General features: G+C 41.0%; 1 protein-coding gene across 1 annotated transcript in view; it reads right to left on the bottom strand.

The window, feature by feature from the left end:
• Window positions 1–15,915, bottom strand: part of slc35d3 (solute carrier family 35 member D3) — a 40,084-nt gene that overhangs the window by 23,531 nt on the left and 638 nt on the right. The window contains exon 2 of the mRNA XM_061901364.1: window positions 15,404–15,614. Coding sequence (XP_061757348.1) covers window positions 15,404–15,614 — 211 coding nt within the window. The remainder of the gene's footprint in view (window positions 1–15,403; window positions 15,615–15,915) is intronic.

The raw sequence follows: 15,915 nt of genomic DNA, 5'->3' as shown, positions 1-15,915 counted from the left end.
TTGTTTTTGAGTGATTCATGCGTGTATGTCAGTGTGCACCCTTTGCAGGTGGTGAAAAGTTCCCACGCAGGCCTATAAGGGGCAGGAGTGCGCTGGGCGTGTGATTGGCAGTCGGGCACCAGCATACCGTCTTTGACCTCACCTGTCTGTAGACCTCACCTGTCTGTAGACCTCGGCTTTATATAAGCTACCATTTATTTTGTTTCCCGAGTATTCTGTTCCTTAATTATTGTAAATAAAACAATCTTCAATATCGCTGCTGGATCAGCTTGAATTAGTGGAGGGAAAGCGGGAAAAGGAAGAATACATGACAAGGAAGGTTGTGTAAAAGGTGTGAGTCAGACAAGATGCCCGCGCCCCAAGTGGAACAAACATTTGAAACAAAGGGGTTATAGGAACAATCACTTTCAGTGTTTTATGCCACAACACTGCTCCTTGGACTTGAATTTACTCTTGGCTTAGGGACGGATGAGGGTTTGACAGTTGATTGCTTAGTGTCCTGAATCTTACCAAACAGTGGATCAGAGAGTATTTTGACTTCTTTTTCAATAAAGTTTACAAGGTCTGGGAAAATGACACGATGGCCTTGCATCTCCTGTAGGTCACAGGGCTTGTTCCTCCACTGCTCTCTGAGCTTGTATGGAAGCTTTAGGATGATGGTCCTCATATTAGAAACAACGTTCATTTCTTCCATATAGGCCAGACTTCCCATTGCATTGGAACAACTTCTGAGGAATAGAGAGAATGCTCTCAATCCTTTTACATCCTCCAATTTAATTGTTCCCCAGGAAAAAGCATTTTCCATATATGCTGTTGCAATATGATATTCATTACCAAAATGTTCTTTGAGTAGCTGTCTTGCCTTCTGGTAGCCCTGGGACGGAGGCAAATGTTGGCAACTTTGAACCAGCTCTTTTGGATGCCCTCTAGTATATTGTTCGAGGTAATGCAAACAGTCATAGGTGTCACACCTTTTCTCCACTCCATATTCAAATGCCCTTATAAAGGTTTCCTACTGAAACGGATCTCCATCAAAAACAGGTATGTCTCTTGATGGTAAAGAGGAATGGACATTCTGCTTAATAAGGCATTGAAATCATGTTGTCCTTTTAGTAAATCAAGAATGTGATCTTGTTTGATGGCATCTGTGACAGGGGGTGTAGTGTGAACTGTATGACCTTTAACATCATCTTTTTTCACATGAGTATGATTACTTTGCCCAGTTGTATTCGACACATTTTCCATTTGCATAGTTGATTTTGATACATTGTCAGTTTGCATTAAAGAGAGAGCAGCCTGTCTTGGAGTCATGTAATGACCTTTGGTGTACTTTTCATATATGAATTGTTTTGGCTTCACAACCTGTGTTTCAGAGAGGAGCATTGTTTTCTTTGGAGCAGCAGCTCCCTTGTGTGATTCAGAGCTCATTTTTGACACTCTTGATCCTTCCCTAGATCCCGTGGTTGCAAAAACTTGCTCCCTTGCATTTGCTGCAGCCAGCTTGGTTTCCATTTCCAACTTTTCCTTTTCCATTCTGAGTTGTTCCTGTTGTTTTGCGAATTGTTCTTGTTTTCTTTGGTGTGATTCAATCTGATGTTTTTTCTCCAATGCAGCAGCCTCTGACATGAGAGCAGCCTTTTCGGCCTGGGCCAAAATACGAGCAGATGAGGTAGAAGAGGTTCTTGATGTTATGGAGGTGCGTGTGATTGAGACATTCGATGCACTGTCCTGGGCTCCAATATCAGAAAGTGTAACACATAAGTGTTCATCATGGGGAAGTGAAACATGCATTTCATCTTGGAATTGTGTTTCAACTGAGCTAGGTGTTTGAGAATGATGCAATTGTGACTCCTCTTCTACAGGAGCAGTGTCATGTGTGGTTAGCCTTTTCACTTCTGATAACCATTCATGCACAAGTTTTATGAAACCTTCTAGTATCTTAATATTTTCTTGAAACCAGTCATTTTTTCTATCAAGTTCCTCTTCAGGCAATGGTAAGGCAATCAATGAGGAATGATTCTCCCTTGCCTCTCCACACAAATGAATCAATTTATCCAAGTGACCTCTTACAGAGTTTGCATTTTCATCATTTTCATTTGAATGCATGAGTTGTTTTATTGTGTCCCTTATTTTACCAGCTTTTTTAACACATGTTCCTATTGCTTTATGATAATTGTCAACTTTCATTTTCAAGCTTTTGGCAGTATACGTTATGGCTCTTTTTTCCTTTTCAGAATATTGTACATTTTCCTTTTCAGGATCCACATTTTCGCCACCTTGTGGCTGTATATCATATTTTCCACCAGACATAATTGACCAAGTCTCTCCCTTGTGCTGCTTTCAGCTCCACACAACTCACCCTATAGAGCTGGCAGGTGTTTCCAATCACCCTGGCTGATGAGTAGCAGCGTGGCCGCGGCACAATTCGTCCTCTTGCGGCTTTTTGATGTCTTTCAGTGTTCTTTTTGTTGTCCTTTTCACTCGAAGAGCACCGTTCTTACTTGAGTTGTAGTGGCAATCTTCACCTTTAAATGTTCAAATTTATTGACACTACTCAACAGGTTTGAGGGAGTGATCCTACGCAGCAGCAAACATTGCATTGAAGTGAGGTCCAGTCAGAAATCCAGTTAATGCATATTTATTAATTAACTTGCAGGGTGAATGAAACATACCATGGATTATTGTAGTGACATGGTGCCATATGTTCTCCTGTCTTTCCTGCCTGTTGCTGTGTGTTGTTGTCTGTCGTTGTCTGCTGTTGTTGTCTGCTGTTGTGGTAAGAACGGTTTGTGCTCCCACACCTGAGTCCTCCCTAATCAGCTCACCTGTGCTTCTATTTATGCCTTCAACCCTGCACTGCTCAACCAAAAAGCCCGCCACCTAGTGACAAAAGAAAGTAATGCCAACACAAAAATAAGGATGCCTAAAATGGCTCCTACAATATATATATATATTGCCGCCTCTATTGTCGAGGCGGCAGATCGGAGCTGTGGCCGCAAGGTAGTTGGTGCCTGTCGGGGCGGCAATCCTAAAACCCCTTGGTGGACACCAGCGGTGAGGGATGCCGTCAAGCTGAAGAAGGAGTCCTATCGGGTCCTTTTGGCTCATAGGACTCCGGAGGCAGTGGACTGGTACCGATAGGCCAAGCGGTGTGCAGCTTCAGCGGTCGCGGAGGCAAAAACTCGGACATGGGAAGAGATCGGGGAAGCCATGGAAAACGACTTCCGGACGGCTTCGAAGCGATTCTGGACCACCGTCCGCCGCCTCAGGAAGGGGAAGCAGTGCACTATCAACACCGTGTATGGTGCGGATGGTGTTCTGCTGACCTCGACTGCGGATGTTGTGGATAGGTGGAAGGAATACTTCGAAGACCTCCTCAATCCCACCAACACGTCTTCCTATGAGGAAGCAGTGCCTGGGGAATCTGTGGTGGACTCTCCTATTTCTTGGGCTGAGGTCGCTGAGGTAGTTAAAAAGCTCCTCGGTGGCAAGGCCCCAGGGGTGGACGAGATCCGCCCGGAGTTCCTTAAGGCTCTGGATGCTGTGGGGCTGTCTTGGTTGACAAGACTTTGCAGTATCGCGTGGACATCGGGGGCGGTACCTCTGGATTGGCAGACCGGGGTGGTGGTTCCTCTCTTTAAGAAGGGGGACCGGAGGGTGTGTTCCAACTATCGTGGGATCACACTCCTCAGCCTTCCCGGTAAGGTTTATTCAGGTGTACTGGAGAGGAGGCTTCGCCGGATAGTCGAACCTCGGATTCAGGAGGAACAGTGTGGTTTTCGTCCTGGTCGTGGAACTGTGGACCAGCTCTATACTCTCGGCAGGGTTCTTGAGGGTGCATGGGAGTTTGCCCAACCAGTCTACATGTGCTTTGTGGACTTGGAGAAGGCATTCGACCGTGTCCCTCGGGAAGTCCTGTGGGGAGTGCTCAGAGAGTATGGGGTATCGGACTGTCTCATTGTGGCGGTCCGTTCCCTGTACGATCAGTGCCAGAGCTTGGTCCGCAAGTCGAACACATTTCCAGTGAGGGTTGGACTCTGCCAAGGCTGTCCTTTGTCACCGATTCTGTTCATAACTTTTATGGACAGAATTTCTAGGCGCAGTCAAGGCGTTGAGGGGTTCCGGTTTGGTAACCGCAGGATTAGGTCTCTGCTTTTTGCAGATGATGTGGTCCTGATGGCTTCATCTGACCGGGATCTTCAGCTCTCGCTGGATCGGTTCGCAGCCGAGTGTGAAGCGACCGGAATGAGAATCAGCACCTCCAAGTCCGAGTCCATGGTTCTCGCCCGGAAAAGGGTGGAGTGCCATCTCCGGGTTGGGGAGGAGACCCTGCCCCAAGTGGAGGATTTCAAGTACCTAGGAGTCTTGTTCACGAGTGAGGGAAGAGTGGATCGTGAGATCGACAGACGGATCTGTGCGGCGTCTTCAGTAATGCGGACGTTGTACCGATCCGTTGTGGTGAAGAAGGAGCTGAGCCGGAAGGCAAAGCTCTCAATTTACCGGTCGATCTACGTTCCCATCCTCACCTATGGTCATGAGCTTTGGGTCATGACCGAAAGGATAAGATCACGGGTACAAGCGGCCGAAATGAGTTTCCTCCGCCGTGTGGCGGGGCTCTCCCTTAGAGATAGGGTGAGAAGCTCTGCCATTCGGGAGGGACTCAAAGTAAAGCCGCTGCTCCTTCACATCGAGAGGAGCCAGATGAGGTGGTTCGGGCATCTGGTCAGGATGCCACCCGAACGCCTCCCTAGGGAGGTGTTTAGGGCACGTCCAACCGGTAGGAGGCCACGGGGAAGACCCAGGACACGTTGGGAAGACTATGTCTCCCGGCTGGCCTGGGAACGCCTCGGGATCCCCCGGGAAGAGCTAGACGAAGTGGCTGGGGAAAGGGAAGTCTGGGTTTCCCTGCTTAGGCTGTTGCCCCCGCGACCCGACCTCGGATAAGCGGAAGATGATGAATGAATGAATATATATATATATATATATATATATATATATATATATATATATATATATATATATATATATATATATATATACACATACATATACTTCTATATATATGCATATATATATATACTTCTATATATATATATATATATATATATATATATATATACAAACCCCGTTTCCATATGAGTTGGGAAATTGTGTTAGATGTAAATATAAACGGAATACAAGGATTTGCAAATCATTTTCAACCCATATTCAGTTGAATATGCTAAAAAGACAACATATCTTATGTTCAAACTGATAAACATTTTTTTTTTGTGCAAATAATCATTACCTTTAGAATTTGATGCCAGCAACACGTGACAAAGAATTTTGGAAAGGTGGCAATAAATACTGATAAAGTTGAGGAATGCTCATTAACACTTATTTGGAACATCCCACAGTTGTGCAGGCTAATTGGGAACAGGTGGGTGCCATGATTGGGTATAAAAGCAGCCTCTATGAAATGCTAAGTAATTCACAAACAAGGATGGGGCGAGGGTCACCACTTTGTAAGCAAATTGTCGAACAGTTTTAGTAACTACAGTTTGTCGCTACATTTTTAAGTTCAAGTTAAAACTCTACTATCCAAAGCGAAAACCATTTATCAACAACACCCAGGAATGCCGCCGGCTTCGCTGGGCCCAAGCTCATTTAAGATGAACTGATGCAAAGTGGAAAAGTGTTATGTGGTCTGATGAGTGCACATTTCAAATTATATTTGGAAACTGTGGCCGTGGTGTCCTCCGGAACAAAGAGGAAAATAACCATCCGGATTGGTGTAGGCGCAAAGTTCAAAAGCCAGCAACTGTGATGGTATGAGGTGTATTAGTGCCCAAGGCATGGGTAACTTACAAATCTGTGAAGGCACCATTAATGCTGAAAGATTTTGGAGCAACATATGTTGTCATCCAAGCAACGTTATCATGGATGCCCCTGCTTATTTCAGCAAAACAATGCCAAGCCATGTGTTACAACAGCGTGGCTTTATAGTAAAAGAAAGCAAGTACTTTCCTGGCCCGCCTGCAGTCCAGACATGTCTCCCATCGAAAATGTGTGGCGCATTATGAAGCGTAAAATGCGACAAGACCCCGGACTGTTGAACAACTGAAGCTGTACATCAAACAAGAATGGTAAAGAATTCCACTTTCAAAGCTTCAACAATTATTTTCCACAGTTCCCAAACGTTTATTGAGTTTTTTTAAAAGAAAATGTGGTGTAACACAGTGGTGAACAATGTCCTTTTTCCAACTACTTTGGCACATGTTGCAGCCATGAAATTCTAAGTTAATTATTATTTGCAAAAAAAAATTAAGTTTATGAGTTTGAACATCAAATATGTTGTCTTTGTAGTGCATTCAATTGAATATGGGATGAAAAGGATTTGCAAATCATTGTATTATGTTTATATTTACATCTAACACAATTTCCCAACTCATATGGAAACGGGGTTTGTATATATATATATATGTATATATATATATATATATATATATATATATATATATATATATATATATATATATATATATATATATATTAGGGGTGTGGGAAAAATAGATTCGAATAAGAATCGAATCCGTTGTGCGATTCAAAATCGATGTATTTGTTTATAATTTTTTTTTATCAATCCAACAAACCACCACACAGCAATACCATAACAATGCAATCCAATTCCAAAACCAAACCTGACCCAGCAACACTCAGAACTGCAATAAAAAGAGCAATTGAAAGGAGACACAAACACGACACAGAACAAACCAAAAGTAGTGAAACAAAAATTAATATTATCAACAACAGTAGCAATATTAGTTATAATTTCAGCATAGCAGTGATTAAAAATATGTAATTGACATTATCATTAGACATTTATAAAAAAAAAATAACATAAATAAGAACATAAGTGTCACAGTGGCTTACGCTTTCATCACATCTCATAAGCTTGATAACACACTGTGTCCAATGTTTTCACAAAGATAAAACAAGTCATATTTTTGGTTTGTTTAATAGTTCAAACAAATGTACCTTATTGCAATCAGTTGATAAAACATTGTCCTTTATAATTATAAAACCTTTAAAAAGAAATCTACTACTTTTAATTTTCCTGAAGGAACTCTCCTGAAGGAATCAATAAGGTACTATCTATCTATCTATCTATCTACTCTGCTAGCATGTCAGCACACTGGGGTAGAGCCTGCTGAAATCCTATGTATTGAATGAATACAGAATTGTTTTGAATCGAAAAAATATCGTTTTTGAATCGAGAATCGCGTTGAATCGAAAAAAAAACGATATATTATCGAATCGTGACCCCAAAAATCGATATTGAATTAAATCGTGGGACACCCAAAGATTTGCAGCCCTAATATAATATATATATATATATATATATATATATATATATATATATATATATATATATATATATATATATATATATCTCGCTGGCGGGCCGAAGTTTGGGGACCCCTGCCTTAGAGGAAGAAAGGAGGACTGAGGGCATCTAAATTAAGTTTTGAAACGTTTCAGAACATTTAATTATGAAGCAAAAGTTGTCGTTTTCATTTATCTTGTTTAGAACTGTATGTCTTGCTGTCAGCAGATTCATCTCCTGCTCAGAGAGAACTCTTGTATTCGTAAACATGATACAGTGACTTACTTTATTACTCTTTGTCTACTTTGTAAAGCACTCCGGTCAATTTTGTTACTTTTACAATTGTTTTTATATATGCAGTTGATTTCAGCGGTAAAAATGTTATTAGGATGTATTTCTGTTATTTATTACATGTTTAATTTATTAAACAGCAAATAAAGTAACTTTAAAGCAAGTACTCATATTTATTAGTTATGATAGTTAATGGAGGATTTATTATATTACTGTTGATTTTTTTTAAATAAAATGTAGTTTGATGTCCTCTCAGAGACACACCTGTAAAGGTAGTCCAGATGTCCCACAAAGGCAGAGTTCTTTGTCTTTTTGAATTACATACAGCAACATCACAAAGTACTACTCAGATATTATTTTTTAAAGATTTTTTTTATGTAAATGTTAATAGAAATTTGTTGATCCATCCATTTCCTACCGCTTGTCCCTTCCTGGGTTGCGGAGTGTGCTGAAGCCTATCTCAGCTGCATCCTGGCGGTAGGCGGGGTACACCCTGGACAATTCACCACCTTACTGCAGTGTTAATAGAAATGTCTCCTCTAAAAGTCCATCCTATTTTTGAAATTAATTTTAAATAATCCCTCAGCTCTACAACATAGCAGTTGATGTTTTAAGAAGAGATAGGCTCCAACATCCCCCGCGACCCTAAAAGGGACAAGCGGTAGAAAAATGGATGGATGAATGGATGTATGTTTTAAAAACACGTTGTAGGTTGTACATGTGAATATTATGTGGAATATAATTTTAGGATATCTGAATGTATCTCCCTATTTTGTATTATTTGCAATTAAGGCAGAAAAGTATTCACAATAGCGGTCGTTTTAGCGCATTGTTTATAAAAGTGACAATACATAACAAGACATACAGTAAAACATGAGTCCATCTATTTAGATGTAAACATAAAAAGTAAAATATAGATCAGATATAAGGTTTTACTTTCAAACTGAAAAATTTTCCGTGCATGAAGTTGTCTCCACAGCCTGGATATGATGGCTCCCTCCCGGGGGAACAAATGGAAGAGCCGCTGGAGGTTGCTCAACATTACGATAGTCGAAGTCTCGTATTTTAACACAAATCACACCAAGCTTTAAATGTCTGGGTTTAAATGTTTTAAATGAAAACGTTACAGTTTAAATGCTCTTTTCTCTCTACTTGGAAATGTAACAAAGTATTGTTCCATAAGGAGTTTTGCTAAATATCACGGCAATATCGAGTGAATCATGGACAAACACATTTCGGGAGAACATCTTCACCGTAACACAACATAAACACAAAAGAACAAATACCCAGAATCCAATGCAGCCCTAAATTTTCCGTGTTACAATATACACCCCAGCTACCACCAAACCCCGCCCACCTCAACCGACACACGGAGGAGGGCGGTGATATGGGGGGGTTAGCGGCGGTGTAGCCCGTAAAAGTTAGGGCTGCATTGGATTCTGGGTATTTTTTGTGTTTATGTTGTGTTACGGCGAAGATGTTCTTCCGAAAAGTGTTTGTCATTCTTTTTTGATGTGGGTTCACAATGTGGCGCATATTTGTAACAGTCTTAAATTTGTTTTTACAGCCACCCTCAGTGTGACCTGTATGGCTGTTGACCAAGCTATTCGAATGGTGAATGACCGAAGGCGACGAAAATGTTGTAGAGGTAAAAAAGGCAGTGCTGTCAAGCCACGTACATAATATACATTTCCGGGCGAACATCGGGACAATCCTTCGGGAGGGTCACCAAATGTCTCTCGGTAAAATCGGGATGATTGACAAGTATGTTGCTTGGGCGGGATAGCCATTCAAAGAAGGATTACATAGCAACAAGTTTCTGCATCCAGTGGCCCCCAGGTAAATTGAGTTTGAGACCCCTGATCTTAACAATTCAGAAAAAATCTGTAAAATAAGGGTACTTTTCTGTGGAACTACCAGCATTGTCACTTCATTAAAGGTGGTTGATCGTAATAATTTGGAAAAACTCTGCAGAATAAAGGTATTTTTCTGCTAACTGTTTGCATCATCACTTTATTAAAGGTGGTAGATTTTAATTATTTAGTAAAAATATGTAAAATTGCCATATTTTTCCGCAAAACGTTTCAAGAAAATTTCTGTAAATATAATGTTTTTAATCATTATTTGGTTTACAATGTTTTACTTTAATTTTATGGTTTTCGTTTGGCAGCCATAGCTGCCAGTAGATGACCGTTTCTTTACAGAATATTTTTTTACTGTGTATAGTACATTGTCAAAGTATTGCTAGGTTAAAACAAATGCGTCATATAACTTTTACACTTCATTTAGATGCCATTGGTCCTTCATTCTTCTTCTACAGTGTTTTTTCAGTACAGTAAAACTGATTTTAGGTAAATTTGTTATAAGCCCCGCCCACAGGCACCTGCCACTCATAATAAAACACTGTCATTATGTTTATCCTGTAAAAAAAGAAACAAAATCCTAAAAAAGAGAAGCAATCATAAAAACCTTTGAAACACGCACAAACTGTACAAAAATATGAATATTGGCAACAAAAACATTCACAAAAAGATTGTGTTATTATAATGTTTTCAATTCATTTGTTGCCGTGCCAATACAACTTTATCTACAATGTCAATGTTTTTTTTCCGATGCCAAATCTTACTGGCGGTATTCTGGCTCCATAGGTGACGTCATACAGGTGATGATGTCGCACAGGTGATGACGTCATACAGGTGACAATGTCATTTATGCAGGTGACGTCACGCAAATGATAATGTCTACCTATTTGGAGCTGTGATCACGGGGCACTTGCTGATTGGGCTGGGCATTGCTCTGGTGTATCGACAAATTCGGAAGACGATGGCAGCCACTCAAGGGGCCAACGGCTGTTCAACGCAATGAAAGGATTGGGTCGGGCTGTGGGAACACAGACTTGTGCGATTTCTGAGTTGAATCGCAAAATGGATCTCATCTTGGAAAAGTTTGCAGAGAAGGAATAATTAATTGGAACTAAAAAAGGTCCAGCATGGACAAGCAGAGAAGACAAGTCAATATTTTGTCTTCTCGAAGGAAAACAACTTTTTATCTACGATTTGGACTCCCTGAATGGCCTTGCCATGGAGCAGGCTGTTCTGATGAAAATCTCCCGAAGACTCCTCAAAGATAGACGCTTTTGACCTTCCTTTTTGTCAACATCTTTAGCCAAACTTTATCAGCCTCAGCCATACAAAAACACTTCACCTCTCCCGAGTTAATTGGGCATACGCACACACATGACCCCGACCCTTAAATCAACACCCTCACCAACGCTTATCTCCTCTGGGGTTGTGAAATGGCTGAGCGGCGCTACAGAGCGAACAGCGGGCCTGCGCAAACCCACCCCTCCCTCTGTTGCAAGTTGGTGTGATATATGTATGTTTAATGTGTGCCATGCTATGTGAGTTTTTTTCCTTGGACTCAGACTAGACCTCTGCTGAGGGTCTAGCCTTGGACTGATATTTTTTACTCCCCCCCCCTTTCCTAATGTCACCCTTTTCTTATCTTTTTAAGGAGCGCTGTAACCGGCTGATCCGTCGGCGGTCTCGTCTTGCCCCCCCCCCTGTAACGTGTGTCTGCTCTTAGCGGGACTGTGCCGAAAATGTAATTTCAGTTCTGATGTGTCTTGTACATGTTGGAACGGACAGATAAAAATTATTCTGATTCTTCTGATGTCTTACAGGTGACAATGTCACACAGGCGATGATGTCATACAGGTGACAATGTGATTTATACAGGTGGCAACATAATGCAGGTGACGATGTCACACAGGCGACAATGTCATAAAGGTAACAATGTCACACAGGTGTTGACACAATACAGATGACGATGTCATGTAGGGGATGATGTTATATAGATGGGGACTTCACACACTGCAATGAGATGGCGACTTGTCCATGGTGTGCCCCGCCTTCCGCCTGATTATAGCAGAGATAAGCACCAGCGCCCCCAAAAGGGAATAAGCGGTATAGGAAATGGATGGATGGATGGACTTCACACAGGTAATAACGAATAACGTCCCACAGGGGACGCCATACAGGTGACAACATCATATAAGTGATGATGTTACACAGGTGGTAATGTTGTACAGGTGATGACATCACTCAGATTATAATGTCACACAGGTGACAACATCATATAAGTGATGATGTTACACAGGTCATGACATCACTCAGGTTATAACGTCACTCAGGTGACAACGCCATGTAGGTGACAACATCATATAAGTGATGATGTTACACAGGTGATAATGTTATACAGGTGATGACATCACACAGGTGACAACGCCATGAAGGTAATGTTTTACAGGTGGGGACGTCACACCGGAAATAACGTCCCGCAGGTGACAATGTCATAAAAGTGATGATGTTATGCAGGTGGTGACATCAATCAGGTAATTACGTCACACAGGGGACGATGTCATACAGGGGATGATGTCAAGTGTGGTATTTCTGACTCATTTAACTAACATTAAATAATTACTCTTAGATCAATATACTACAGCCATTAATTCATAGTACCAATAATATCTATTAATAGATTCAACCAGTAATAATAAGCTAAACCGCCGTGGGGCGGTTTAGCTCGGTTGCAACTTGAGGGTTGCAGGTTCAATTCCCGCTTCTGCCAACCTAGTCACTGCCGTTGTGTCCTTGGGCAAGACACTTTACCCACCTGCTCCCAGTGCCACCCACACTGGTTTGAATGTAACTTAGATATTGGGTTTCACTATGTAAAGCGCTTTGAGTCACTAGAGAAAAAGCGCTAAATAAAAATAATTCACTTCACTAGTAATCATGGGCAGCACGATGGAAGAGGGGTTAGTGCAGGGGTCACCAACCTTTTTGAAACCAAGAGGTACTTCTTGGTTGCTGATTAATGCGAAGGGCTACCAGTTTGGTACACACTTTAATAAATTGCCAGAAATAGCCAATTTGCTCAATTTACCTTTAATAAATAAATCTATAAATATAAAAAAAATATGCGTATTTCTGTCTGTCATTCTGTCATACATTTTTTTTCCTTTACGGAAGGTTTTTAGTAGAGAATAAATTATGAAAAAAACACTTATTTGAATGGTTTAAAAGAGGAGAAAACACGAAAAAAAATGAAAATTAAATTTTGAAACATAGTTTATCTTCAATTTCGACTGTTTAAAATTCAAAATTCAACCGAAAAAAAATGAAGAGAAAAATTTATGGAACATAATTAGTAATTTTTCCTGATTAATATTAATTTTATAATTTTGATGACATGTTTTAAAATGAGTTAAAATCCAATCTGCACTTTGTTAGAATATATAAAAAATTGCACCAAGCTATATTTCTAACAAAGACAAATCATTTTATCTTCTAGATCAGGGGCGCTCACACTTTTTCTGCAGGCGAGCTACTTTTCAATTGACCAAGTCGAGGAGATCTACCTCATTCCTATTTATAATTTATATTTATTTATTTATGAAAGAGACATTTTTGTTAACAAGTTAATGGTGTTTAATGATAATACAAGCATGTTTAACACACATAGATTCCTTTCTTTTATGAAGACAAGAATATAAGTTGGTGTATTTGATTCTGATGACTTGCATTGATTGGAATTAGACAGTGGTGCTGATAACGTACGCATTTTCAAATGGAGGAAAAAAAAAGTCCTCCTTTCTGTCCAATACCACATGAAAGTGGTTGGATTTGGCATCTCATTTGTCCAACTTGCATACTCGTTTTTAAACACTTTGTTATGAGAGTAGCATATGTGTGTGGCCCTTTAATGTCTGGCAGCAGGTGAGTGACGTCAGTGAGTGTGCGGGTGGGCAAGCAAGTGAGAAAGCGGTCACTGAGGGCAGGGGAGAAATACATTGGCATCAAACTTGCAAGTTCTCATAGTCATCGTTGTCACCGACGTCCCACTGGGTCATTATTGTCACCGATGTCCCACTGGGTGTGAGTTTTCCTTGCCCTTATGTGGGCCTACCGAGGATGTCGTAGTGGTCTGTGCAGCCCTTTGAGACACTAGTGATTTAGGGCTATATAAGTAAACATTGATTGATTGATTGATTGAAACTCCGTAGCTTGCTAGCTTGTGCACGCTAGCTTTCTGAGACTCTTATTTTGTTAGCACAGGCAGGATGAAACAGGTCTTTTATGGTGAAGACAGGAACTGTGCAGTCGGTCTTTAGAGTTTTGACAGTAGGTACAGAGTCTCTAGAAATAAAATGTGTTTCTCTGCGTCCGCCCTGTTAGTGATTTTTTTCTTAAATATGAGCTCGCAGCAGCCAGCGTCATCTCACAAGATCCTCGGGTGCCGAGAATGTCAAACAACTGACGAAAGTGAAGTCTTGGTATGATTGATGATTGCTCATTTTTATGTATATTTTTTAATGCCTGGCTTGAGATCGACTGACACACCCTCCGAGATCGACCAGTCGATCGCGATCGACGTAATGGGCACCCCTGTTCTAGATTTTCCAGAACAAAAATTTAAAAAAAAATTCAAAAGTCTTTGAAATAGGATTTAAATTTGATTCTACAGATTTTCTAGATTTGCCAGAATACTTTTTTTGAATTTTAATCATAAGTTTGAAGAACTATTTCACAAACATTATTCGTCGAAAAATCAGAAGCTAAAATGAAGAATTAAATTAAAATGTAATTATTATTCATTAAAAAAAAAAATAAAAAAAATACTTGAACATTGATTTAAATTGTCAGGAAAGAAGAGGAAGGAATTTAAAAGGTAAAAAAGTTATACGTGTTTAAAAATCCTAGAATAATTTTTAAGGTTGTATTTTTTCTCTAAAATTGTCTTTCTGAAAGTTATAAGAACCAAAGTAAAAAAAGAAATTAATTTATTTAAACAAGTGAAGACCAAGTCTTTAAAATATTTTCTTGGGTTTTCAAATTCTATTTGAGTTTTGTCTCTCTTAGAATCGAAAATGTCGAGCGAAGTGAGACCAACTTGCTAATAAATAAATACAATTTAAAAAATAGAGGCAGCTCACTGGTAAGTGCTGCTATTTGAGCTAATTTTAGAACAGGCCAGCGGGCTACTCATCTGGTCCTTACGGGCTACCTGGTGCCAGCGGGCACCGCGTTGGTGACCCCTGGACCGTTAGTGCGTCTGCTTCACAATTTAAAGGTCCTGAGTAGTCCTGGGTTCAATCACGGGCTCGGGATCTTTCTGTGTGGAGTTTGCATGTTCTCCCCGTGACTGCGTGGGTTCCCTCCTCCAAAGACATGCACCTGGGGATAGGTTGATTGGCAACACTAAATTGGCACTAGTGTGAATGTGAGTGTGAATGTTGTCTGTCTATCTGTGTTGGCCCTGCGATGAGGTGGCGACTTGTCCAGGGTGTAGCCCGCCTTCCGCCTGATTGTAGCTGAGATAGGCACCAGCGCCACCCGCGACCCCAAAGGGAATAAGCGGTAGGAAATGGATGGATGGAATAGTAATCATTAATTAGTTAATATAAGTCCATCCATCCATCATCCTCCGCTTATCCGAGGTCGGGTCGCGGGGGCAACAGTTAATTAATAAATTAGTTAATAGTTATTAATAAATATTAAGTATTAATTAGAAACGATTAATTTAGCAGCGGTATAAGGCAGTAACTCTTACTATGTTTTTGAGTACAGCGCCATCATGATACTGAGCATCAAAACTCAACCTCCACGCAGTTGATGATGCCATGCAGGTGTGATGATGCCATGCAGGTGTGATGATGTCATGCAGGTGTGACGTGACGCTTACCCGCCAGCGCAGCGCCCCCCGTAGTGATGAGCACGGCAGTCACAACGCCCGGGGAGGGCACACCGTTCTTGAGGACGCAGACGCCGATGGAGAGCGTGAAGAGGGGCAGGCAGCGCTTGAAGACCACGTACATTGGAAGACTGAGACCCCGCAGAGACCACAAGGTGAGCGTGGACTGCAGCGTGGACAGGATGCACACCGGAGCAAACTCCTGCACAATCAACCCAGCGTTAAAGCACGGCTCCCCCTAGCGGTTAGCTGGAGGTTAACATATTAGTATCCACGCTAAGAAGTTGTCAAAATGGTATTATAAAATACTCTCATTGGCAAACTCGCAGCACCAACATTTCAAAGTTTAATATTATCAACTTGTCAACTTCGTCGTCATCTTCATCACTTGCGCACGCACACTTTGATGACAGCTTTTGGGGATTTGACTGACCGCTTAATTCTCTCATTTTAGTGCTGGTGATTGGCAGCATATCGATGAGCGCAAGAATTATCTTAACGAG

The sequence above is a fragment of the Nerophis ophidion genome, linkage group LG05, assembly GCF_033978795.1.
Source record: "Nerophis ophidion isolate RoL-2023_Sa linkage group LG05, RoL_Noph_v1.0, whole genome shotgun sequence".
Lineage (NCBI taxonomy): Eukaryota > Metazoa > Chordata > Actinopteri > Syngnathiformes > Syngnathidae > Nerophis > Nerophis ophidion.
The sequence above is the reverse complement of the archived record's forward strand: the minus strand, read 5'-3'. Positions and strand labels throughout refer to the sequence as shown.